At 39.1% G+C, this 27,597-nt stretch overlaps 1 protein-coding gene across 6 annotated transcripts; it reads left to right on the top strand.

Annotated features, from left to right (window-relative positions):
* Nucleotides 1-395: 395 nt before the first annotated feature.
* Nucleotides 396-27,192, top strand: LOC131086236 (pulmonary surfactant-associated protein A-like). 6 transcript variants are annotated; one of them, XM_058029158.1, is made up of 13 exons: nt 396-494; nt 3,722-3,821; nt 4,964-5,214; nt 5,502-5,642; nt 10,376-11,066; nt 11,143-11,220; nt 13,261-13,315; nt 17,578-17,665; nt 17,752-17,876; nt 21,334-21,471; nt 24,690-24,828; nt 25,840-25,911; nt 26,632-27,192. In XM_058029158.1, the coding sequence occupies exons 11-13, from the start codon at nt 24,705-24,707 to the stop codon at nt 27,006-27,008; spliced, it is 573 nt and encodes a 190-aa protein (XP_057885141.1). In that variant the 5' UTR covers nt 396-494; nt 3,722-3,821; nt 4,964-5,214; nt 5,502-5,642; nt 10,376-11,066; nt 11,143-11,220; nt 13,261-13,315; nt 17,578-17,665; nt 17,752-17,876; nt 21,334-21,471; nt 24,690-24,704; the 3' UTR covers nt 27,009-27,192. The 6 variants fall into 6 exon arrangements, with proteins under 6 accessions (XP_057885141.1, XP_057885142.1, XP_057885144.1 ...); XM_058029159.1 differs by lacking the exon at nt 21,334-21,471 and adding an exon at nt 22,112-22,212 and having other exon boundaries at nt 10,376-11,220; XM_058029157.1 differs by lacking the exon at nt 21,334-21,471 and having other exon boundaries at nt 397-494; nt 10,376-11,220.
* The last annotated feature ends 405 nt before the right edge of the window (nt 27,193-27,597 follow it).

Here is a 27,597-nt window from a genome sequence, read left to right as displayed (position 1 = left end):
TGTGTGATTTACTGCTTGAGGTGCTTTTTTTCATCTCCTTGAAAATCTCTGGGAGTCCACCTGCCTAATAGCATCCTGAAACATTTATTGTGTTTGGGTTTACTGTGCAGGTAATGGAAGGGGAAGCATAAACTGATGAAAAACACTTCTCTGCTTCTTGTGCAAATATTGAATTCATGCAATGGTTGTGCTATCATCTAATAAACTCTTTTGCATTCCTCCTATATGAAAATATATGTGTCCAAATATTCATGGTTAAATAGAATCATCCTGTGCATGAATTAGCATAATTCAGATTAAAGCAGTGGAATAAACCCTGAGAAATACTTCAAGAGGAAATAATTTTGTTGCCAAGTCCTGTTTGCTGAAACAGAAATGTTTCTTTCAGATCAGCTTCTGAGCACCTGCTGGAAGTGTTGCTGTTCTGGACCCCGATGTCCTGGTGTAGCCCCATTCAGCCTCACACTGACCCTTCAGAGCTTGCACAGACTCAGGTACTTCTCATTTCTTTCAGCTGATCCATTTCTAAAGCTCCTGCTCCCCACTCAACCCCTTGCTGGTCATTCAGTCACGCCAAGGCTCCAGTCACACTTGTGCTTTGGAAGGGACAGCTCAGGGGTGACAAGCCCATGAAAATGAAATGGCTTTTTTCTGTGGCACTGCTTTTCCTGGGAACCAGAAACTCTGTGGCCAAAGGGCTGCTTGCTCTCCCTGTGAGGGAGATTTGCCATCCCAGTGTGCTGTGGCTGGGAAAGGACACTCTGTGTGCTGTTCTCTCATACCTGATGCATGTGTGCAAACAGACCTTTTTCTACATTGTCCATTTGAGTCCACATTTATTGGCCAGGCCAATAAATGCCTTGGAGCAGGTGCAGCAATGGATTGTGTGCTTTTTCCCAAGTCAGAGCAACTTGCAATGAGGCCACTCTAGCAGGAAGAGCAATCAGGTCATAACAGGCAATCAGGAATTGCTGAACATGGGCCAAGGATCACCATCTGAGCTCCTGGTTATGAGCCTCAAGCTTCATTCAGGCTCAGGTCTGGCTGTGCAGTTACAAGTGCAGGACAGTCTTTCTGCTAGCCTTGATGGGCACCTGTGCCACACTCCACATAAGATATGAAATCAAAAGCTATACGGGCCACCAAAGCTTTCACAGTCTTCTGAAAAGATACTTGCTTAGACAAAAATGTGCTTTGTCATTTTTATCTGAGCTCTGTTTAATACTGTTATGGCTGTGCTGACATATTCTGCTGTGATTTTCCAGTGCAATTTTCCTTCCTGGTAGAGAGTTAAGACAGTTCTTAATGTGACTAGATAAAAAAAGAAAAAACAAAAACAATGTGTTTTTGTTGAAAAAACATTTCAAAGCAATGGTGTTTGAAATGATGCTGTCCATTAATATACTTTATAATTAGTTTGTCCTGTACCTGTGTTCAAGAGGCAGAATTCCATAACCATTCAAATAACCTCTTTGACTGGTGAGAGTTTCCTGTCAATGCAAGGGATGGGGGGAAGCCACATGTGGGGGTTTTCCAATTCTATTCCCTTTCCACTCAGGTCTCTGAGAAAAAATGAATCATGGATCGGTTTCCACAGATCAGTGGCCACCACCCTCTGCCAGGGGACTGAGTTGCCAGGACAACTGTTGCCAAGACATGCTGCTTTTCCTAGGGAACCATTTCAGAGTGTTATTTCTGTACAGCAAACCATCTCCCATGTCTATTGTTACACCCACGTGAGAAGCTATCAGAGTTTTAGCTCCATGTGGAGATTGGGAAAGAGCAGCAAGGGAAGACAAGTCCAGTTACCAAAGGGGAATTTGTGATCCTAGAGGGATCTGCACAAACGTTGTGGTCTGTCAGACTATACATGCACTCTGAAAACAGAGGTCCCAAAGCCCAGAGCTGGGAGCCTCTTCAAGCCATGAGATCAAAATAAATTCCCAAGCTTGTAATGGTTTTTAAAAATATTTAGTTTGGAATAGGATAAGGTCCTTGGGGATATTCTGCACTGTAATAAATAGCTCTTGTGATTAAGTACCATGGCTCTGATCATGAATATAAGCTCTTGTGATTGAGTACCATGGCTCTGATCAACCTCTGCATCTGCTGGAAGCAGCAGGTACCATCACCTCACCCAACCTGGGAAATGTTTTTTTAATGACTGATATGTTCTCAAAGGATCACTCTTTTCCCTTGGAAAATCACTGCTTGTGAGTTTTATATCACCTGAAAGATTGCCTTAGCTTCACTTTGTCAGTGGTACATACACAGCAATAAAGAATCCCATTGTTACAGATGATATTAGAGTTCGTGATTCAACTGTATTAATTTCCATTTCTTTTTGCATGAAATTCTTTTTGTTCAAGTAGAAAATGGTTTTGATTATTCTATAACATGAGATAGCATTCAACTGAATGGCTGTAAGTTAGTTAAATGGATAAACTCCTCTGTTAATACAAAGAAATTTAGCACTCTTCTTGTCCACCAGAGGTCCCTTACAGGCCACTTTATTCATTGGTGGCTGTGCTTTCACTTGCCTGGTTAGCTTCTGTTTACTTCCCTATGGAGTACTTTTGGATCAGCTCTTGAAATGCAGGTCCTGAAGACCCTATAATGACTTTGAATCTTTTCCAGAGTCATTAACTTTAAGAAGAAGAAAGGAAAAATCCTGCTGAAACATAATAAAAATCATGAAGAACTGTAGGGACTTTGTTGATCCCATAACCTTAGTAGGCAATCTCAGTATTTAGACCATGATTCACAAGTATTGTTGTGCATGTTAAAGGATCTTGAGTGTGAGACAACTCTATACCCTGTATTACTAAATCTATATGGGATCCTTATCTGGATTCTTATCAGCTCAATACCATTCTCAGTGTGCACTTAGTTGAGAAGCAAAATGCGTTTACAGCTTCTGATACTTCAACTGTATGTGAATGTCAGCTCTTGTATGCTAGTGTAGGCTTGAGCTTCATAAACTTTTGCTGCAAAATGATGAAAACCCTTGAGAAATCTTTATTTGACAGATCAGTTGTCAAATGGGAACAGCTCATCCAGCTTTGGCAAAAGCTGCCATTCAGCATCTTCTATTGCAGCCAGAGTGAAGAGTTGGAAAACTGCCATGGTGTTTTGTGAGCCCTTAAGCATCAAGATCACCTGTTCATGGTCTGTGTTTGAAGGAGTCTCAGCAGAAAAGAATGTCCTTCCTCTTACATTTCATTTATAGTAGATGAAGGAAAGGCAAAGGAACGGAGTGGGAATATTCCTGTTCCTCCAAGTTGAATGAAGGACAGAAATTTCCCAGTAAAGACCCCTTTAGCCCAACAATTAGATAATGTGTTCTGAGCTTTGTATGGATGGCATTTGTTTTTGTTTTGTTACTGTTTGATGGCAACATTTAACCACTTGCTCAGAGCATATAGTACTGAACAGTTCAGCATCATTCAGGTGTATCAGCATCAAAATATTTTTGTTTGATTCAGTTGAGTACGTATTAGGGTGTAAACTCAGGTTTAACCATGAAGCACTGTTGTTTACCTCTGTATCCAGGTGTACTGGAGCAGACAAAAACCTGTAATATTCTGTCTCTCTAGCTCCCTAAACATTCCTTTAATGCTGGTATAAAACCATAGCTATTCTCAAGGATAAAGATATAAATATGCACAGATTTACACTGTGCTTAGTTTTATAGTTGCACTAAGCAATGAATTCTGTGCAGGGGTCAAACAGAAAGCTGGGTGCAAAGTGGCCTGGTGCTGGATAAAAACTATTATGGAGTCATGGGTGTCCCATCTGCAGATGCATTCCAAATATGTAAGGTAAGATCCCTTAAAGCTCCATGAAGCTGAAGAGAGAAATTTTTTTACTTTATAGTCAAACTTTTTTTGACTTCATAGTCAAACTTTTATAATGTAATTGAAGTAGAAGAGCTGACTTGGGATGGTAAGAACAGCATCTTGATGTTATTTATCTTCATTCAGAATCTCATGTTTTAAAGCTCACATGTCTTTAACCTCAGATGACAGGAAACTCAGCAGATTTTCAGAAGAGGAGAAGCTCAATACAGGTGTTCTTAATTACCGAGGGATCCTTTGGGAATCATCAACTTTGAATGTCAAACAGAACTTCCTCTGAATTAAGCAGGTTGTTTGGGTTTTTTGGTCTGGTCTGCTTCAGAACTGTCTCACTCTCTTAACAGCCTCTGCCAAGATTATGCTCAGCCTTGCAAGCTGTGTTTTTCCTGTGCCACTGTTCCTAGTGTGTCCTACTGTAGAAATTCCCTTCTCCCTCACAAGAAGTTGATGCTTTTACCTTGTTCTTAGTATACCAAGCAGTCACACGACACTTGAAGATTATATCACTAATGAGGCTTGACTATTTCAGGATAGAAAACAAAACAGAGAACAACTGTTCATGTGCACAGTCCCTTTGGCAGGCTGACAAGTCAAGAGAAATAAAGAACTTCAGCTCTGCTCCATCCTTCTGATTGTGCAGAAGCATGGATGCATGGTAGGATACACAGACAAGGGATAAATCACTATTAATTCACAAGAAAATAATTCTGCATAGGACAGCTTCCATTTTATATATTTCTAAGAGCTCTAATTATGCTCACTGTATGAGCACCTATTAGGAATCGTGCTCCATGATGCCTGCTCTGAGGTTTTTTTAAGGCAAGGTTATTCCTAGAGTTTTGTTCTTCAAAAGTCTTTAATCCTGTCTCTAATTGTCTCAATGAAAAGTGTGAAACACTCTGTGAACTCCTGGTTTCAGAATAAAAGCACTCTGATGGTCTGACATCAAAGAGAATCAGTGAGGTAGCTGTGCATTCCTACCCAGTGCTTTAACCATTTATTCTTTTGCAAGTGTCTGGGAGCTGTCACCCTGCTATGTTGTGATGAAAATAATTGGGTATAGTTCTCACTTCTGTTATTCCCATATGATATTGCTGCTGGTGAAGAATACTCAAAAGTGATGGCTCCAAAGGAAAGTTTGAAGCTTCAAAAGCCAAGTGCTCTCCTGTGCTGATCTGCTTCCTTCTCCAAGGAAATCTGCAGAGTTTCACTCGATATTCAAGAATGCACAGACATAAGACCACTCCCCCAAAATAATGGTCTGCAGAAAGAAGGTACATTCAAGGATCCAAACTGTGAGGAGCTCTCTATGCAAATGTGGAACCACAACCAAGTAATTCTGGAGAAAGATGTAGAGGTAAGCAGATAAAGAAATTACAAACTCAGCTAAGAAAAACATTTAATAGTTTGTGAATACTAAGCCACCTGCCCTTATTATTTTTTATTTGTTACTTAATGCAGATCTTTACAATAGTTGCGTAAATTCTGTTCTTCATATAAACATGCTGGGTTTGGCAGAATTTAGTGAAATTTCTGCTACGTGGAAGAACTATGCTTAAGCAAGATAGTGTCTTGACCTAGTGAGAACCTAGGGGTGGGGAAATTGCTGACAATCCTGTCTGCTTCATACTTCTGCTTTTGCAGGCAAGAAACCTCCAGGGAAGTTCAACAGCTGTACAACAAACCAGACATTTTTGTGGGTTACAAGGTTACGAGTTGAGCCGTGAATGCCCAGTGTTGACAGCATAGAGATCCCATGTCTGTTTCTTGGCCAAAACAGCAAAGGTCAGCCTGGAAATTTCTTCTTATTTAAAAAAACCTGACAGATCTCTAATTCCAAATCTCTTTTTAACGATGTTGGCTCTACAATGTTTTTATCAAATCATGTATGACAAGTAGCACTGCACTGAACTGATTGTTCATTATATTTTTACAGACACTAAATTTATCCTAGCTCTTGAATAGGAAAGATACAAGGCATTAACTGACAGCCGATAACTTCTCTATCTGATGCCACCACATAATAGCTTCAGAATGGGATCCTGGGAACAAAACTCCTCCTGATACTGCTGCAGGGATTGAGAGCTTGAACTTTTGCAGATGGAAACATCTAACAGACCTTAGTCTTAGTAAGAAAATTTTCTGCAAGCAAAATTGCTGAAATGTCTCTTCCTCAGGATTAACTTCTATGTTATTAATGTTACAGAGCCACCTAGCACACAATGTAGTTTCTGTGTCCACACAACGGTACCTTGGCCAGCTGGGCAGTGCCAGCTCTGTCGCAGGAGAGGCAGTCACTGCAGTAAAGCAGGTCTGAAAGAGCCCTCCTTCTCCTAGGTCGCTGAAAACTGGATCCACTGACTGAAAAAAAGGGGGAAAACCTTACAGTCAAAACCCAGTGCCTGCAGCTGTGCTGATTCCTGAGTTGTTCATTTGCAATGTGCCACAGCCCAAGGCCAGGCAAAGAGCAAAGGGCTCACCCCCAGGATGCCACATGCAGCCCCTGTAAATAGGGGTGGGAGAATGAGGTAGGCAATCACCAGGATTGTGCAAGGCAGAGATAAATGAGCAACCCCTTGCCAAAACAGAGCATAAAATAACAGCTTTTGGTAGAAATGCAGAGGATATACCTTTTTCTTTTGGCAGCCTTGTCCTCATGCTAAAAATCCAGCTGGTTTCTGTTTCACTTGTTTCTCCAGCTCTCTGTTGTGCTGGCTGCCAGGCAAGCCAAGCTTCCCTGCGTACTGCTGTGGCAGAGGTGTGAGAAGTGAAGAGTTCCCTTGCTGAGATGAGTGTTTGTGCTGGGGCCTTGCAGCCTTTGCAGGTTGATGCAGACACGATGGTTTGGAGGGACTTTTGTGGGCTGACAAGGAGAGCGGTCAGGAGGGTGGAACCTCACTAAGAGCATTCTGCCCCTGAGTAGTCTGTGTGTAAATACAGGTTTCCTGGGACTTTAATTCAACAGGGCTGTCCTCTGCTGCCAGGTTTTGGGCTTTTGGGCTGATGACCCAAGAGTTGTCACCTCCAAGGCCACATCTGGTGGTCTTGACCACCTGCTGCCTCACCAGGTTCCCCTCTCTGCCATTACCTGCATTGGGTCAATCATGGCTTAAAGCATATTTTAAGGAGGAAAAAATTAATTACCTGCCTTCAAAAAGGACTTTGCAAACTAGCTACCTCCTAAATATAAGTTTCAGAGCATCTTTCAAAGCCTAATTCTGATCTCTGCTGAGAAATCTCAAACTGTGTAAGCTTTGGGACCTGAAGACTGCCATTAAATCCACACAATGTGATTCTCTATGTGGAATTCTCTGTCCTTCTATAAACATAAGTATAGATTGCAAAATCTGTTCTTTTCTTTTTCAGATTCCAAAGATTTATTCCATTTTTTGTGAGAAATTTGGTGCATTTGTTGGGTTTTTTTTTTATCTAAGCTGTTGTTGGAGCTAATTGTCATCAGTTGCCTTGGAAAGTGATGCAATTGCTGGGAAAACCTGCCACCATTCTGTCAAAGTGTAAACAGGCACTTGGGCTCTTCTAGAATAAAGGATTGGAGCACCCTGGAAAACTAAGGATGTAAATAGATTTTAGCTCCTGGCTGGCAAAACCAACAGAGATTTGTGTGAGGTTGAATCCCTGCAGGGAGTGAACTTATCTGAAGGCTTACATTTTGTTTTCAAGTTTTCTTTTATTTTGAGCTTTGTCTTGTTACCTTCAAGGGAGACACCAGCAATGCCAACTTCCCTAGTATTGTATAATTAACACAGTACAGAAAATCAGCAGAAGAAAATCCTTACAGGGTGTTAAGAACTGTCTGGAGTCCATGGAATTGGATAAGAAATATAATAAACCAGGATTCAAGTTTGTTATACTAGTTAGCTAAATACCTTCCTTCTTTTATTTTAATATGTGCCATTGCTCAAAACTTTGATGGGAGCCTAATGGAGGAAGCACAAAGAAGAATATAGAAAAATGGTGCTTCTTAACCTCTGCTTTTTATCCTAATTATAATGTTCCTACAGTAACATTCTAATGATTATACTCTATATGGTACTTTATCAGATGAAACCTGACAGGGGAAGCTGCTCTCTGTGGGAAATCTTTTCTGAATCTTAAAATAAAGAGAAATAATTGAGGTGAAGAGCAGAATTCATTCTGGATTAGATTTTTCTCTTTTTACCCAAATCTGTCAACCAAATGGTGTTTCCCGAGGCTTCTCTTTTTTTGACTGGTAGAACTGGGAAAATTAAGAGAAATTAAGGCCACTTGCCTTTAATAAGTAGCTTATGTACTATAAGTTTGTCACAAGTCTGTGGTAGTTTAATTTGGGGGGTGTTTCAGTTAAAGAGAATACATGGGTGTGATTGCCTCACATTTGACACTCATATTGCAAACAAGGGCAATCACTGTGGTGCAGCCTGTCAGAGCTTTTACCTTATGATGTTTCTATCTGTTACTGCTGTTCTGCTCAGAGAGGGCAGCAAAGGATTGCAGATCTTTTGGAATCCAAAAGGAGCTCAGCTCTGAGATGTAATGCTGAGGAAAAATGTGGTTTTTTAATATACAAAGGAGAAATAGGGGAGGCATTCAGATCATTGGTGCTCAAAGATACTTGAGCTTTTTGTCCTTTAAGGTGTGGGTGAATGCAATTAGTGGAGATTCTGATAAGAGAAGCACTTAATCACTTTGAGCTTAGGCATTTCCTGATAGGTGTGGAGTCCCTGCAGAAACACAATGAGCTGCTGAGGATTCATCCTCAACTGGAATATTGTATGATTCATTTGGCATGAAGATAAAGGCTGTACATTTCAACATATAATGAACAAAACACTGAAATTAATCTGTAGCACGGTGAGATTAATGACTGTTGTGATATTAGGTATTTTCATTAGACCTCAAGACTTTCAGACTGTTTTAAGTTTGGTTGTTTCTTTTCAATATGCACAGATACCATCAGGGGCTATATGCTATGATTCAGACACTATCCCTTTTGCCTGAAGACAGGAGTGTGTTTCCCAGGTAACACCTCAGAATTATGCAAATGGAGAAATTTATTAAATGACTGATTTGTCACGGATCTGTGGACTTAGCAATGATTCTTTTTCATCCTTTCAATGCCTTGGCTTTCCCTGCTAGGAGTAAGAAGTTCAGTTAGCACAGAAGAACCTGCAAAGACAATTTATTCCTGCCCAGAAGTTCAGGGCAGCACGTCTGCAGCCAGTGTCTTACCAGCTAAAGATGGTCTGTCGTGGGTTGACAGCCTTTGGTCCCAAAGGTGCAAAGGGTGAGCAGGAACAGAGCCATGACCAATTAGCAATACTGCAATTTTGACACTCCCTATCATCCCTTTACTCTTGTTTCATGCTTCCTTCAATCTCTCATTTTGTCTCTTTACTTCTCTCATTTTCTTCTGCCCCACTAGCCTTTTTTAGGCTCTGCACAATTTCAGGAAGCTGAACATGCTTTCTGCATTTATAATACTACTCTAGATACTTGGCTTTTAATAAATAAAAAAATAATATTGTAAATTTTCACAGCAGCCCATAAAATAGAGATGTAATGAGATTTTAATCTGATGGTACCATTTGTACTCTGAATCACTTCCTATTATCTCCTACTAAATTATTACTGCTCCTTCTTTCCAGGGGCCAGCTCTCAAAACCAGAAATCATGCTTGCTAGATTTGCCTCCTAATCTGATGGTCATAACTTGATTGCTTCATCAAAAGCAGAATTCCCCCAAGGTGTGATTTGTCAGGTAATTTTTTTCATGTGCTGCTGCAAGCAGCAAATGGCTCCAAAATGCTTTCTGTCATGTGGCAGAACCCAGTCACGCTCTCTGCCAAGTGACCAAATCAGCTTCTGCCCAAACTCTTCATAAGTACGCATGAAATTGTATATTTTCTTACTATATCACATGTGTGTTATCATGTGTAACCCACCCACCTTGGAATGAGGTGCTTGCCTTCCATCCACAAAGGAAATTCTCAATGTCACCACTTCATATGAACTGTGACACAAAATTCCAGTGGCATGCACTGAGATTCTGTATAGACATCTTCTGGTCCACTACTCCTCTGTGTGCCTCCTCAATCCCATGGTTGAAACAAGCAAAGCCAGCAGTATCTTTCAACAAACTACTCCAGAGAGGAATCCTTAATAATGCTGTGATTTAGCTCATTTTCTAGATCATACCCTGTGATGTGGGATTGGATTACAGCTGAACAAGATTGGCTTTCTTGTTTAAGAGGATGGAACAACATGAGGGCATTTATTTCATGGATTTTCAGTGCCATATGTAGGGGTAGTAAAGGCTTTTTCTTCAAAGTAATCCATTTCCTAGGAAATGAAGATTTCCATGGGAAGAATTCAATTTTCCTGAGATGTTTTTATTTTCCTGGGGGTGGGCAGGTGGAACACCAAGGGGGAAGGAGTTGGTGTTAGATGCTCTCTTAAAGCACTAAGGAAACATAGTGGGAGAAAAATTTAGGAAACATTTGAATAATTTTTCATTTTAAGTTAGATTCTAGGAGAAGAATTGAGAGACCTATAGAGTTTCCCTGGAAAAGTGAGACATTCAGGAATAAAAGGAACTTTAGAACTACAAGGAGAGAGTGGAATAAAGGTAGAATATGGAGGTAAGAAATAAATTTCTCATGTTTCTATAGTCTGGTTTTCAAACTTTTACTATATTCTCCAAAAAATATTTGTGTTAGTGTCTGGTATTCCTATAGCACCATTTCAGGAAAGGTGTGAGTTCCAGAAGTGTGAGGAGCAGAAAAAGAAACCATCTGTTACATAGGAGATGAGCTGCCCAACAGAACTGGAGGGAGAAATTGTCTGGAATGAGTCACCAGCTTGTTGTTTTCTGTGGGTGAAATACCAAGCCCTCTATCTCATGTTATAAACAGCATTTTTTCTTCTCTCATTCTTTGCCTGTTCATGAGTTTTGCTCCAACTTTAATTTTACAATGTTTACATGTGTTTTGCCTGTGAGAACTGGGCTTTTCCCTCTGAACAGAAGATGACTTTGGCAGCCCTGAGAATTCAAAGCTTATCCAAGTGTTCACTTTGGTCAGGGATAAGGCACTCCCAGTTGGATAAATTCCCTGAACAAATCTGCAGTGTGGCCTGTGATTTCTGCTCTGGAAACCAAATATCTCTTTCACGTGGCATCAGATTACAGGAGAGCTGAGCATCTTGGAGACAGGTGTTGTGCAGTCATTTTGGTATAAATTATTTAATAACAGCCTTTAGTCCCACTTATAGTAACTGATGACTTGCAGAGACAAGTAACTGCTTTGGAAACAGAAGCACAGATTTTGGAGGCTGAATTAAATAGACACAAAAAAGGTAAGGTAAAGGTAAGTATAATTTTTGGCCTGGTAAAATGATGCATGTGCTTGTGCTGTGCCCCTAAAAGGGGCCTGGAATACCAAGATAAAGGGTGTATTTATAATTGTTCTCTCTTGGAGATTCAGTTTTGAATCTCCTATTAAAATACAGATTTCATATTTTCAATCATTATGTGTTAAATGTGTGGTTCAAGGGTAATAAGTTATGGCTCAGCCGGCTGGTGGTTCTTTCTGCCTGAGTTCCTCATAAATACAGCGTGAGAGAAACACTTGCTAATAATCTTGAAACAAATGAAAAATTTGTCTCTATTTCATCTTGGAGCTGAGCTGTAAACTTGGAGAGATTGCTCTCTAAATGCAGCTTCTGATACATTCTTTTATGATGTAAATAATGGACAGTGCATACAGCCCTATGTTTCCTCAGTATTTAGTGATGCCTTTGCTCCTGGGGCACTTTTATTCTGGTTCTAAAATTGACTGATAATGATCACTTAGAGCCTAGAGTGGTATTTATCCTGTGACTACAGAAGTCCACTGCAGCAGCTGCTGACATGGAAATAATTTCTTTTTTGAAGTTTCAGCTGTTTTCATGCAGCTCTTCCCATGTGATTGGAAAATGAATTGTGCTGTAACTACAAAGAGGAATAAAACAGTAAACCAGGCAGGCAAGCTGCTTTGTGTGCAGTACAAAATCATGAGAAGAGAATAAAATGATGTGTTCTGGCAATCTATAGGCATCAGCTGAGGTACAGGAGATATAAATCAAGATTTAGATGCAGCGGAAAGCAGAAATATTTTTTGTCAAGTTAAATCCAAAAGCCTGCTACTGAAATGTTCTCAAAATGGATTTTAGCTCATGCAGAAAAAAAAGCAAAAGGCCCTGCTTGTTTGATATGTCCTTAATGTGAGAGAAGTGATCCTATAAGCTTTTATGATTTTCTTGATGGGAGCTTCTTTCACCTCAGGTGAACTACAAAATTCTGGACTGTATTCACTAGGAATGGGTGGATATCACGACAACAAAGCCCAGTACTACAACTTTGACAATTAAGAAAAATGTTTCCATTGAAGGCTGAAAGTGTTTAACCATGGAGGAGCAGATTTTCAATTTGTCTTCCACTTAGTTTAAGACTGAGCTAAGTGCCTCTAAGGAGAGAAGGATTGTGGCTTCACTGGCAAGTTATGGACCCATGGGAACATAAAAATGTGTCTGTACAGAGGAGCCATTGATGCCCAGCTCATCTGTTTTATAGCTGTTATTTTCATTGCCTAATTCCCTGTCTACCTTTATAAGTAATGACATTTATTTTCTCTGCACTAGGTTATACAGGTACAGCAAAAAAGCAATTACTGAAATTGGTAAAGGATATGAATTTTCCAGAGTATGATTTATCTGCTGATCTGCTTCATGCCTTCCTTGTCATTACTGGCAAAGTATCTTTGCAGTTCTTAAGTGAACTGCATTCCTTTTCTGCATTAATTGGTGTCCTGCAGCTATGAAAAACAGAACGCTTAAAATTTTGCCTGGGAATTTTTAATCAATAGTTATTACCTAAAAACATAGGAAATGGTGCAATATTTAAAAGATGTATTTGGGTTTAGGGATCAGAAATAGTTCAGTCTCCAATGCATTCATTTGGAATGATTATGTAAGTCTATTTTGAGACTGTCTCCAAAAACCACTTGAACTGTTTTGAGACCATTTCATCTGGAGCTGGACTAAGGGTAGTGATAGATTTTTCTCCCAGTGCATCAGCCAGTAGGTTGCAATGACTAAACCACTGATTTAAAAAAAAAAAAAAACAAAAACAAAAAAAAAAAAAAACCTGGAGTAGTATTTTGAAGATATGAATGGTTGCTTTCTCTCAACTGTTTTGTGGGGGTTTTTTTAGAAATATTATTCCTGCTGCCCTATCAGCCACGTTCTCAAGAGTTCACTTCTTAAGTGTGATTTAGACTGATTTTTACATTACTTTTCCCAGCAAATCTCCATTAGAGTTGAGAAATTTATGAAGCTTCTTGTAACCTTAAGTTAATGTTTATTTTCAGAGAGGACTGTGCTTCATTCAAATGGCATCTGTACAAATCACAAATTGGTTTGCAGGTAAGTGCAAAAGTTCTCTTGTGCTAAACACACTGGAAGTTCTCAAAAGCAGAATGGGAACACATTCCTATTGCATGCCTAGTTTCCTATGGCCCAGAGTTATCAGATAATTAACTTTTAAACCAGACTGTGTACAGGAAAGGCATATTTGGCCTCAGCAAGTATTGGATCTATAGAACATCTGAGCTGCATTTCTTGCAATAAACCTCCAGTCCTTGAGCTTTTAGGTTCCTTCTGGTGTCACTTCTCATTTCCAGCATTTCCTGTCCTGTCGGTTTACCCTGGTGTAACCGTCTCAAGGGAAATGCTCCCCCAGCTCTAACACCTCCTGTGCAGAAGGGGAGCAGCAGAAGGGGAGCTGCCAGCTTCCCTTCCTTTTGAGAAAACTGCACTTTATTACAGTGGTGAAAATCCATCCCTGCTGGAAAAGCAGCTGTGCAAGTTTGCCTCTGTCAATCTGGGCTTACCTGCTCAACTTTCCTATCCTGCGGCAGTGCCCAGAGGAGCAGAACAGTGATGCTGCAATCTGACAGTCTGCAAGGCCACCATGTAGGAACAGGCTGGACAAAAGTCCACAGAGCAGTAGCCACACCTAGAAATAGAAAATGAGCTCTTACTAAGTCATATTACTTGAAATTTTAAAATTCAGCAAGGTGTTATCAGATGTGCCCTAAGTTCCGACCTTTTTCATCATTTACATCAGGGACACCTTTTCTTCCTTGAGGAACACCTTTCTTCAGCAGATGCTAAAAAGAAGGAGTTTGAAATTGTGGTCTATTGTCTTCCAGAAGGCTTAAATCAGCATTCCTGATGACCACTTAATTTTGCATTAATTATAAACTAATCTGTATTTGCTGTTATATCCCTGATTAGAACCAACTCATATAGTGCTAATATGACCTCCACAGAGCTTATAAGTAATTCAGGATGAAAGCAGCATTTGTTAATCAGCTGCTGGGTTTATCTTTCTAAAACACAATTTCAGGTTAAGTACATACTCAAGAGGAGCTATCCTGTCACGTGTGAAAAAACACAATCATTGAAAGGCTCTTTTCATTCTCTTTAGTTTTCAAGTGGCAATTTTTAGTGGAAGCTACAAGGTGCAAACAGGAAGCCATTCAATCAGTAGCAGCTCATACTTACTGCTTTACTTTTGACTTATAACACATAAATATGGGGGAGCAAGTGACTAATGCACAGTTAGAGCATAGGAGAGGTGTGTTCTTTGCTGTGGCTGGTTTCCTGTTGTGGAGGCATCAAACTCTTCAGTTTAAACATGCAGAGGAGAAGCTTTATGCAGGGCCTGTGACTTGAGCACTGCCAAATTGATCTGCTCTGTTGCTTAGCACCTGGAGAGCTAAGGAGTGTAAAATGATTCCTGGGTTGCAGTTTGGCCAAAAATGCTCAGGGGAATAAATAATGCAAGATTGCCTGGAAAGCCAGGCATGGCCTTGTGTCTCTTTTAAGCTCTGCTAAACCTCTCACCACCAGCAGCATCACTGGATACTCTGCGCTCTCTCTAGCACAAATGACTTTGTCCTGAGGCACCTGCAGTTAAAATCTCTTTTTATGGCCTGTGACCCCAGTGAAGATCCAGACATCAGTTGAGCTGTTTAGATCAGTGCTTCAGGGCAGACACTTGTAAGAGCTTTTTCCTGGCTTTCTGTGAGCTCTGCTTTGTTTATGACTTCGGCTGGTGGCACAGCGTGTCCCTCTGAGCTGAGCTGCTGTGCTCATCCTGCAAAGAAACTTCTGGCATATTTGCAGTGGGAGGAAGACTCTACTGTGTGCAACTGGCTGGCATCCTCTTCCAGGGTGTTTAAATTCAGATAAAATTTCAAGCAGCTGGACTAAGTACAGAGAATGTGAGAGCAGCAGTCAACCCATGTTTAGGTGTCTGATTTCAGAGCCTGAGATTGCTGTGTTGGGCTTCATGCAAGCACACCTGCACCTGCTCAGTAGTGCAGCAGCCTGAACTTCACTGTTTCCTTTCCTCATCAGGCTTTCTGGGCTTACCTGGGAGGATCCTGAACAGAATCTTTTCCCTTTCTTCCCTCCTGCACAGCTGTGCTACAAAACTTGGCTGCCTTTGCCTTGTGCTTCAGCTGTGTAGGACAAAAGTTCTGTGCAAATTTCCATCCTGCCCCAACAATTACATCAAGCACATTTATAATTCAAAGTTTTCTTTTGACGTAAGAGAAGTTAAACCATGCAAGTTTCTTTAGCTGAGATGGAAAGACACAGAGTTTCACCAGATTTAGCTGGAAATCCTGAAACCCCTTCAGCAGAATCATATTGTCTACATTAGTTACTCTCTTGTTTATCTCCTGTCTTGCACTTTATGTGTCCAATGACACTCCTGTGACGTTGTCCCATGCAGAAGTGGCTTGACCAGCACTACATTGCCTACAAATCACAAGCTATTAACTTCTCTATCCCCTTACACCCTCTCCACCCTGCCTAAGCAACCATACATAGTATTCACAGAAACTGAAGACAGGAGGAAATTGTGTACTTTTAAAATCCTTTTACCTTTTTATTCTAGAGCTGCAGCTAAAATGGGAAAAGGGGTGTATTTATGGGACGTCCTAAGCCTGTTAAGTAGATCTTTTATGCAACAAAAACTAGTGGAGCAAATATTATCTTGAAGCCTCTGATTGTCCTCTGTGGGCTGTTATATTTTGTACTACATGGTCTTTAGCTTCAAGCTGCAATTGCCTCCCTCTGGAGCATCTCATCTGTCATTTTGATGAGTGAAGTGCATTTCTAGGTTTCATGACTAATGGTGAAAAGAAGTTAAAAGCCTTTCAATGGAAAAGTTCTACACTTTTCCAAAGCAAAGTGAAAATATTTCTATTCCTGTTTCTTTATAATACCATGTTTTAAATACTATCTTAAAGCAAAACCTGTATTTTTAATAAGTGGGGATTAAGTGTTGGCAACAATATGACAGGACTGGATGACAAGAAAAGTTTTCAGTTTCTCATATATTAGCAGTTAAAAAAGTTATTTAAGAAATAGTTCAAATGTATCTGCAGTGCTTAAGTATATATTAGATACACTTAAGTATGTTAGATTTAAGAGATACATATTATTATGTATATCACTTCACTAAAAATTGTGTATTACTCTTTGTCTCAAGTTACTGGGAGCTCTCCAGTGGTTTTGAATGATGCAGTCCTAATGTTTATTTTTGTCAAATATTCTCAAAATAGTTCTGAATTTGGTCTTTATTCTGGCAAACTGTGAGTTGTTGAAAATACTATAGTTTACGTTATTTATCTCTGTAACAATAACAAAGTATGTTCCTCAGGAAAGGTAAAAAACCCATAAAAGATGGCAATTATTAAACAGTTGGGCCCCATTTGTGTAGGAAAATAGATTCTAGAGAAATGCAATGTACTACTGGCATGGTGACACTGGTACCAAAGCAGGAGCACAGTTCTCAAGGTTTTGAAAACTAAATTTTCTAAGTTAATACTTAAAATCACTCCAGTTTCAGGGGACTGCCCACAGGAGCAGTGGCAATGGCTGAGCCTGAGCAAGAGGCACTCTGCTGTACCCAGCAGGCTGGGCTGGGCACAGAGCTGGGGAAAACCTGGTCTCCAGCTTGGGTCCCTGAGGTGTTCTGGTAAGGCAGACAAACAATGAGACTACTTGAAAAATGAGAATGTTTGAGGAGCTCTTGTGTAGATTCCCACTCCTGGGAAACAAGCATGTTCCTGTCTGCCTTGAATGAGTCCTCAAATCCAAGTAAGAGTGCCAAAACGAATTTATAAATAAATATAATACTTTCCTTATACTATAAAAGGTATATTTTATACTAGAATAGGTAGCTGAAATGATTTTCAATAATTGTATCGAGTTTCTTTTGTCTTACTAACAAAAATGATGTTTAATCTTCCTTAAAGGCTGTAAGGGGTGACCCTCATGGAATAACAAAATGATATTTTATTAGTTAAGTAGTTGACATTCTGGTTATTACATTTCTCAGAGTTATTAAACATTCTCTTTGATTTGTCATTCAAGTTAAGTCTGCTGTGTTTTAATAACCTACTAAACCTTTTCACTTTGAATCATTTTGGCCTCAAGCAACATTCAAGATCTTCCCCTCTCTTGAGAGAGAATCTGAGGGGGTAGAACTCTGTTCATTCCCATTTGTTTTATTTCTACTTCTTTGAGTCTTCATCTGTTCCTTGTTTTTATCCATTAGCTGAATTTCAAGGGGCTTTAAATAGAGCTTTTCTCTTTTACCCTTGCAGGAACCTTCCAAGAATATTTCTGCACCAAAGCCTCTGCAAAAACTGCTCCTTAACTAGCTTCAAATCAGCTGAGATGTATCAATCAAAGGTTGCTTTCTTTCAACTTTGTGTTCACTGTCCTGGAAAAATCTGTGGGAAATGGAATTCTGTAATAACTGTTATCTTAATTTTCAGCTCATAATAGCCATAAAAACCGCAATAGGTGATGCTTGCTGAGAATTCATTAATGTTTGTGTCCCTTCAGTAAAATACAATGCAGCTTCATTTCACTGTGATCATCAGACCTTAACAGCATCTTGGTGAGTTTATTATTTTCCTTTGCTACTCTGTATTTTCTGCCATGTGTTTTCAACCACAAGTTTCTCCCAAGGACTTTGAATTTCTATTGCAAATAAGACTTTGACAGTGCTTTTGGATACATATGTTCTAACACTTATCAGTGAGACATTACACAGCCATTTCCCAGCAATAACAACATAATAAGAGCTTGGCAGAACTTTTTTCCCATCAGCAGGCTAGATTATTTTAAATTGACAACAAGAGCCAGGTGGCTATTCATAAGGGCAAGATATGAATTGCAAGCACACATTTCCAAGGCAATGCTGGCCAGCGGCTGTTCAAGCATAAATTGCTTCGTATTACCCCTTTTGATGGGAGGTAAGTGGTGTTCCCATCTCTGTGGGAACACAAAGTGGCAGGACACCTCCAGCATTACTCCTTGCACTGTTCCCAGTGAAAGAGGGCAATGTTTACTCCTCTGTGACACACCCAAGTGACATTGCAGTGAGTAATTTGCTTGTGCTGTTGAACAAAGATTAGGAGTCATGCCCCATGCTGTTATGCAGTATTCCTGTAAGGGGGCTGCTTGCTGCAGGAGATGGAAGGAGGAATTAGAGTTGGTGATGTGTCCTACAGGATAAAAAGGTGAATTGATGATCTGAGGGGAAAATAACAGGATTCCTCAGTGATCCTAGGAATAACATCTCTCTAAACTTTAGTTTAGCTAGCTCTGAAACAGGTAAGAAACGGACTTGAAAACATTACTAGGTTGTGAATTTAGAGTGAAATGTTTCTGTCTGTTTATGAAAAGAAAAGACAGAAGCTGATTAGAGTGTGGTCCAAACTTTTACTAAACCTAGATGGGAAGGGAAGAGCACTCGGCCTGCCCAAAGGAAGGAAGAAGGCTCTGTCTAGAAATTTTATTGTCAAAGCAAGAGCTGCTTGATGCCTTTGTTTTAATGTGCTGTTTGACTTTCTCCTTTTTTAATTCAAGGCATAGAAACAATAGTTCAGTCAAAATTACTTTAATCTAGCAACTTGCCTACCATTTTCACAAAACCCAAGAGACCACTTTGATATCTGTACTTTAAATCAATTATTTGAAGTATATGAGAGAGAAGGGATCTAATGTAATCTGAAAGCAAAGGCCAGGTGCTTCTGTTAACATAGATTTAACTTGAAAGTTCTTTGGCAGGAGAGAACCATGACTTTAAAAAAAAGAAATTGAAATCTGGTCACCTCTTTTCTTGATAGCAAAGTTTGAATTGTTTTTCCTAGAATAGAAAATTGATAGATTGAAAGGAATTTGGGTTAGAGTTAAGGTTCAGTTCAGTCTGGTGAAGCCAGCTCTTTAAAATCCAATGCTCCAAGCTCTGCTCCCCATCTCTGCTTGGAAACTCATTATCTATATTCAGTATTCCTTCTCCTCCTACATCTACCTGTGTACACTTAAACATAGAAATCTCCCTGGGATCCACTCCCCAAAATAACAGTGTTTCCCCAAAATAACAGTATTTCTCTGATGCCATGCTTTTTTCATAAATATAAACAGGTCTCATCAGCAATTACATTCTTCCTATAATGTGTTTATCCTCAAGTTAAGGTCTAGGGCACACAGAGCAGAGTTTTGTTTCAGTATTAGCAGTGTGGTTAAGTGCCTCACTGTCTACATTTTTTTGCTCCCATTTCTGCATCAGTGCACTGTGAATTAGCATACAAATTATTTTATCAGTGCTTCTTATTTTCCAAAGGCGGGGACTGTTGAACTTCCCATATTTTTGTTTGATTTTGTGTCAATAAAATTGAATTGCAGGAGGGGAGGAGGTAACACTTCACCTACTGGGTTGTTTCATGACATAAGAGGTGACATACGCTTAGTGCCCTGTATTTGTGGTGAAGTCTTGAGCTGATGCCAATGAGCCCTCTTAAAGCTAACTATAGACACTTAACTCTGTATGATTTAAAGCTCAGCAAATAAATTAAAGTGGAAATGCTAGAATACAAATATGAAAATGACTATTGTTTTGAAGGAGGTAAACATGGAGAATTGACCACACCTGCTTACCACACAGATGCTGTACCAGGACTCTCTCAGAGAGTCAATATCAGGAACTTGCAGCACAGCGACACACTTTAAATTATTGTCTCACAAATTGCTACTATAAACTAGCAAGGCTGTGCATCACTATTTTGTGTGAAAGAGCACAACATAGCTTTACACAGATCAGGATATGCTGTTATCATAATCAGTTAGTGATCAGCTCACTTCAAAACAGCAAAATGAGGAGTTTACCTTGTGTTCTGAAATTGAGAGGCTTGAAAGCTGTATAAAATTAGTTCTGGTTCTGAAACTTCCTTGGTAATTAGTTTTTTGAGGGTAGCATGCAGAGCTGTTATAGAAAGCTGTTATTTTGGCCACATGACATCTTGAAAATCAGATTCCATTTTTCCCCCAAGTTCTCCTTTGCTGAGAGTCGAGCAGGGTTTGGGTTTAATCCACTGTCAGAAGATCATATTTAATATTCTTATGGGTTTTCCTAATGCTAGAAGGAGGCATGCAGCACCTGGGCTCCTCTGAAACCATTAAAATTCCCTGGCTGAGTTTTGTGGGTGTTTCCCAGCTAAAGGCCTTTACCATTACCACGCAGGTTTACCTGCAAATTTCAGAATTCCTATCCCAGCTATTCTACAGGGATGCTAGGTTGCAGAAAAAATATTTACTTTCTTTCTTCCTTGTTGAGTATCTTTGTTTTCCCTCATTCTCTGCTGCATAACTAAGGAAAGTAAATCTAATGACTAAGTAATCTCTCACATTGCATCATGTTTTAGATTTCTTATCAGATTCCATTGTGTATGATCTGACTCATGGGAGAACAACTGTTATCAAATGTATCTTTCTTCAAAAGTTCTATCAAAAGATAAGAATTGATAACATTTTCCTAGATCATAAGCCATGTTTTGCTCATGTCACACTTTCATAAATGAATAGAGATAAGCTACTGGAGCTTTACTGATCTCCATGTTTAATGATTTCAATTCTTTAATTCTCTTTTAATATGAACTGTGTTAGGTGGAAGAAACAGTACAAATCTCCAGAGACTTATCCTGTTCATGTGTTAGAGCTGCATATATATGCAGTGATGCAGCAGAAAAACCAGCCCTTACAAACGTTGCAGAGTTACCTAGAAATTAGATCTGTTGAGGTTTTATTCTGGTAACATTCCCAAGAAATTGGGCACCTAGCAATATTTAAAATATTGCTTCTCATAATCAGGATCCATTAAGTCTCATCTTATTCTGGAATTGAAGAAATTTCCTATGTACCCCAGAGGTCTGCTGCCATCCAGGAACAGAATTACCTGTGTCTTTGTGGTCAATTGTCTGGTGTCTGTGCTATTTCCAAACTGCAAAAGGAATGGGAAAAATATCTTATCTGTTGGGTACTGTCTAACCCACATCTTATCCACTCAACACCAGTTTTTTACATCTACCTCATCTGGACTACAGAGAGAAAGAGTTTCCATTGGTGGTGCAAAAGGACTAATGTGCATTCAGAGCTCTGCTGCCTACCTGGCAGAGGAAGGACTGAAGATAGATTATCTAGAGCATCCATCTGTGAGTGTTAACTGATCATTTGCTGAGAAACCTGCTACATCCTCAGTTTGCTATTTGTAGGGGTTTTTGAGATGGAGAACAGGCCATGCTGGGCAGTTTAACTGCAGGAAAAGGCTCACAGTTGTGAATGGAATTGTATTTAAGTGCCTGCACTATGTCTAAGGGAAATCCTAAATGCATCTTCTGCTTTGATATTTTATCTTGGCTAGGTCAGCCAGTTGATATTAAACATTTCTAATTGCTGGACAGGGAGCCTAAAGATGTAAGATTGCAGCTGTGAATCCTGCTGGAATCATTCAGAAAGAATAACACTATTATTAGGGGTGATGACAAAACTTAAATAGTTTCAGTGAAATGCAAATGAAAAATAGAGACCACGGTATAAACTAACAAAACACAGAAAATCTGTGAAGCTGAGGTATTTTTGTCTCTCAGGTGAAACATTGATGTGTTGTCTTGCTGGGGTTTATAAAACAAACCCCATCTAGGATCAATCATTTAATCATTTTAGAGTAGAATGCATCAGAACCAGAAGGGAGTTACAAAATCCCAATATTTATTTCTGGGAAACAGTAGGAGCAAAAGCTCTGGTTTCTTTTATTTTTTTTAATCCATTTGAGAATTTTGTGCATGTATACAGATTTTTTCCAAGATCCATCTCTGACCAAGAGAGGAGCAGCTGTCTTGTGCAAGAGAGACCAGAATGAGCATTCTAGCACATAGCTAGAAAATTATATTAAGGTAAGATAAATACATCAGATACAGAGAGGGAGGAAAGTTTAGAATTCTGATTACTGGGTCAGACTATTTGGAAGGTACCAGGCTTCCCCAAGATTAATCACAAGAGTATCTTTCCTTTCACAAGAGCCACTGGTGGCCATCTGCCATTTTTTGCTTTTATAACACAACAAACCATTTTAAAATATGGCCTAAAATTGCTGAAAGTTACTTTACGGTTTTATATCTTTTGTGTCTACAAATCTGGGGTTATATGTTAGTTCTGGGTTGTATTTTCTACAACTTTGGCTTCATTTTGTTAAAAAAAAAGAAATTTCTCAGCCCTTAAAACTGGCCTCAGTATTTGCATAACAAATATATGAGCAAAACTGAAAAAGCTCATTCGTGGCCTCAGTATCCACTTCAGCCATATCATTTAACAAACACCACACTATATAAAGGGAATTGGCGAGAACTGATTTTTCATTTCATTTTGAAGCAGAAGGGTAAGTTGAATTTCCTTTTAATAAATCACAAAGAATTTCAGCTAGAAGGCAAATCTGTTCCTTTTGATTGCTGTGGTCATATTTACATTCTAAAATTAAATTTCCCTTTATTAGTAATTTTTTTGCTTTGCTTATACTAGCAATTTTGGTAGATAAGGAGGTGCCTGAAGGACACTAGATAGTAATGACTGATGAAGGTCATTAAAACTGAATTAAAACTGAAGGGCTGTGTTTTTTCAGTTTTGCTATATAACTGATCAGGGGCCTGACTCTGCATCATAATCCAATTATGAGCTGGATGCAGTGGCCCATTGAAATGTAATTCCCTGAATGATCATCACCAGGCAAAGGGTACATGTTGTAATTGCATTTCCTTATCTCAAGGATGTAAGTATTCCTATCACCCAAGGTAGGTTTCTGTTAGGGTCTTTAGTAACCTGCTCTCTCTGAGTCACTGGCCAGTGTTTCCAGAGGGCTCTGCTGGCCTTCAGTAAAGGGCAAACAACTCGAGATGCTCCAAATTCAACAAACCAAACTCAACAGCACTTTAATACTGCACATCTGCTCTCAGGTGGATTTGATTTTACATTGTTTAAAGTGCACATTCTTGACCATACTGTTTCTAGTTAAACAGATCCTATATGCTGTAAATTTATGACAAAATTGAATATTTGTATATTCAAGGGTATGTCGCATCAGATTGATGTTGATGAGACGTTGCCCTAGAAAAACCAGTTGCTGTTGATGCAGATTAAATATAACCTCCTATAACAGAGTCAACATGGAAGATCTAAACAATGCTTTTTCTTTTAAAAGCTTACTTCACTTAATAAATGACACTAGATGATATTTTTATTCTGCTTGGCATATATAATTTGAAATGTAATAGCAAATACCTTGTTATAACTTGATGAACCTAGATGTTAATAATCTTACCACATTCAAGCCAACCAAGCTTTTATTTCAAATTTTAAGTGGAGCTAGACTTAGAACCTAGTATGTGTAAATGCTGATTTTTTTTAAAAGATGGAAGTTTTTAAGAGAGAGCAGGTACAGGATCCTCTTTGATTTGTGCCAATTAAAAAAGTGAAGTAATGGATATTATTTGTTTTGTATGAGTCAATCCATGAGCATCACCCCATTGGACGCAGATACACATTCTGGCATCTTGAACCTTTCTTTATATCTCCTGTTAGTTTAACTGAAAGATGTCAATAACTATATATTTGTATGCCATAGTATCTTACAGTCCTTCAGGTTTCACAGCTGCACAGCACACCCACTCACTCTGCTGTAAACAACCCACAATGTATGGTTTTAAAATGCTTTTTAGTCATGATAGCTCATCACTCAGATTATAACCCTAGCTGTTGTTTTATCTGTGGGGATAAAATAAGATGAATAAGGCTTTTGCCAACCAGCAAAAGTTTATTTTCTACAAGATTAACTGACATTTTCAAGCTTGTGGAATTTTGTTCAAAACAGGATGGGAATGTCAATTGAGCTGTGAAGTTTTGCCCATGTGTAAAACAGTATCTGTTTATGCCAAATAAATGTGCTTAGATAGTGTTGTGCTGTAACGAGCTCCCAAACATGACCAGTCCCACGGTGACAGATCTGCCTTTCAGGTTAATATCCTGTGCATCATGGGGTGATTACAGTCCTTGCAGACAGCTAATGGCTTAAGTGTGATCAGTTACCTCTGAGCTTATCATTTCTCAAGGATTAATCCAACAAAGAGTCAGCGACAGTGAAAGGGCTAATTTATCTTCACTGCTCCAAGTTTAACAGTCTAGAAAGAGTTTTGTGTATAAACTACACAATGTTTGCAAAATAAATCTTTTACATCTGAAATATAAACTTTATTTAAACAAGGAAATAATGTAAATTTCAAGAAGGGGTAATGGGGTGGGGGGAGAGTGTGCAGCTGTATAAACCAATGTCTACAATTTCTTACAGAATTGCCTGACAAATGTGTGATGGTTTTTTTTACAGCTGGCCTGAGAAATCATGTTGCCTTACTCATCCTACACCCTCATAGCACTGGCTGCTTTGTTAGTGACTTGCCATGCATTGAGTAAACGCCCAGAAATTTCTGGGCTGCCTGGTATCCCTGGAAGGAATGGTCTGAAAGGTAAGCAAACTTCCTCTTTTGCAAGAGACCCACCTCACAAAGGCTGCATGAACAGATAACACAGAAGGACACATGCTCTCAAGGAAGTAGATGTGTTAAGCACAGGAAGGAAAAGAGAATGGAGGAAATGGGCAGTTTATTTTTGTCTAAAAAATGGGTCTCCTCTCTCTTCTGGGGGAAGAGAGGAATTTAACCAGTTATCAACACTCTAACATATAAATATTTTATATATATGTAGAAATGTTTTCTCCAGGTCTGCTGGCAAGGCTAAAGCACTATTAGAATTATTCCCAGTCTCCCTGCATTAGGTCAAATATGGGGGGATTTTAATGGATTGTGAAGTGCAGTAGGAGCTGCAGTGTTGCTGGGGATGCAGCAATGTTTTGTGCTTCTCCATTGCTGTTTATTTTAGCTGTGAATTGTGGATTGTGATCATGAGAGTACATTAGTGACTTTATTCTACACATAGGACCCTCGTTACCTGTGGAGAATGGTAGGAAAAAAAGAATCTACCTTTGCAGTGGGTTCCCATCTTTAGCAAGCAGTGCTGGATTTATTTTATGCTATTCAGAAACCTTCCACTACCACTGTTTATGGCTCCCATTAAAGCAAGATAAACACCCAGCACTTGAAAAAGAAAGTCACACGGTGCCATAGAAACTGTTTCCTCCTCAGAGTGTTCCTCATGCCTGCCATTACCAATGAAACCTGTCTTTGGCAAAGCCAGTTTCATAGGAAAACTAACAAAAGGCTTCAACCTGTAGAGCTTCAGTTTCTTTTCTGCAGAGGAGAATTACCATCATTTCAGTGGATTGGATATTTTTGTTAGTTTGCTTTAATATATATTAACAACAATGTGAAAAAATACTGTGAAAATATTTATTTTACTCTTGCTGATGTTAAAAAATGCATTTGCAAGTTAGTTCTGGAAAGTAATTGCTGTTATCCAGGGGATTGTTCCTAGCAGCATAGCCTAGTATAACTGTTTAACTTTTGTTTTTATCTGTGTAGGTCTGCCTGATTCTCTGGCCAGCAAATTTGCTTTAGCAAATTTGAAGCACCGACTTTGCCAACTTGAGGCTGGTAATTCTTCCCCTTGTTACTTTTTCAGCTCACAATCTATTTTAAGTGCAATAGGCAAAGTTAGTTACAGAACCATGACTTGCAGGAAAGAAACTGCATTTGGAATGGGTGTTACACCCCAACACTCCATTTTCTCACTCGAAGGAGGGGAAGTCATTGTTCTTATTTCTCTGGAGGGAAGCAGATTCCTCTTGGCAGTCATAATGCACTTTCATTCAAATTTGGTTTATTTTTAAAAATATTTCAAATACCTGATATTGCACTTTCCACATGGATTCATGGATATCTTGTACCACTTTTATCTATCAGCGACCAGATTGTTAAAGGTTCTAAATATTTTTGTACTGAAAGAGATTCACAAAACAATTATCATTTTTCTGTTTCCCTCGCTCCAATCTGAAGCACACTGATCATCTTTAGAAAGTACCACTAATCATCTTTAAAAAGTACACAAAATATAACAGGGCTGATATTTAGCAGATGTTGGTGGGACATCCTTGTCTTGGAGACAAGGCCAAGTAGTCACAAGCAGAAAAATATATTTAGTGGGCAGTTAGTGAATGGATAAAATTAAGGATCTTTATTTCTCTTCTTCCTTAGCTCAATTTTTCCCTCTGTTCCTTTTAACACTTTTAGTTTTCATCTCTTGATTTCTTTTTATTTGCTTTTACTTCAGTATGCCATAGAGAATTTACAAAGCTAACTCTTTTCATGTTTCAGCGCTTGCTTTGAATGGGAAAATAAGAAAAGTAGGAGAGAAATTACTTGCTAGCAATGGGAAGAAAACTGACTTTGTGTCTGCACTGCAATCCTGTGAAGAGGTTGGAGGAACTCTTGCAGCCCCCAAGAATGAGGAGGAGAATAAAGCTATTATGGACATTGTGAAGCAGTATAACCAATATGCTTACCTGGGCATTAGAAAGGGGGAGATTTCAGGTCAGGTTAAGTATTTAAATGGCATGCCTCTGAGTTATAGCAACTGGCACCAGCATGAGCCCAATGGCAAAGAGAAAGAGAAATGTGTGGAGATGTACACTGATGGCACCTGGAATGACAAAAAATGCAATATGTACCGTCTCACAATCTGTGAATTTTAGAGAATGGCCTTTCAGCCACCTCAGAGAATGGAGATAATGAAGTATCTGTGTTTCAGGTTGATTAAATTCCTGCAATTTCTCTGTATCCTAAAATATAAGATGAATCATATTGTGATATTTTTTAGCCTTAGGAAAATGCCAAATTTTCTAGGTGATTAACATGATTAAAATGTGCCTGAACTGATGTGCTTGGTGTGTTTCTCCCTTTTGGAGGGTTGGGAATACCTCAGAATTCATTTCTCATGGCAGATTGTCTCCATACCTTTGTGAAGGCTAGAGGAAAATTCCAAGGTTTGGGAGATTGGAAATGCTGAAGTTAAAATTGCCCATGGTGTCATAGTTGGAAGCATTTTGAAGTAATTAATAGTGTCTGCCTCAAAAGAGATGCACAGAGGTTAACTTCACTGGAGAAATTATGGTTTCAGGTTGTGGACATCACTTTCAATCACAGAGCCTGTGTCACATTGAACCACTCACTGATTCATTAGCATCCACCTTTTGTTTTATAAAAATATCAACAGTACTAGTTATAATTAATTTTTCTAGTTTCAGAGGCTACTCTCTATAAAAGAAGAAGATAAATATTGCA

This window comes from Melospiza georgiana, chromosome 8 (genome assembly GCF_028018845.1).
Source record: "Melospiza georgiana isolate bMelGeo1 chromosome 8, bMelGeo1.pri, whole genome shotgun sequence".
NCBI classification, from domain to species: Eukaryota; Metazoa; Chordata; class Aves; order Passeriformes; family Passerellidae; genus Melospiza; species Melospiza georgiana.
The sequence above is the reverse complement of the archived record's forward strand: the minus strand, read 5'-3'. Positions and strand labels throughout refer to the sequence as shown.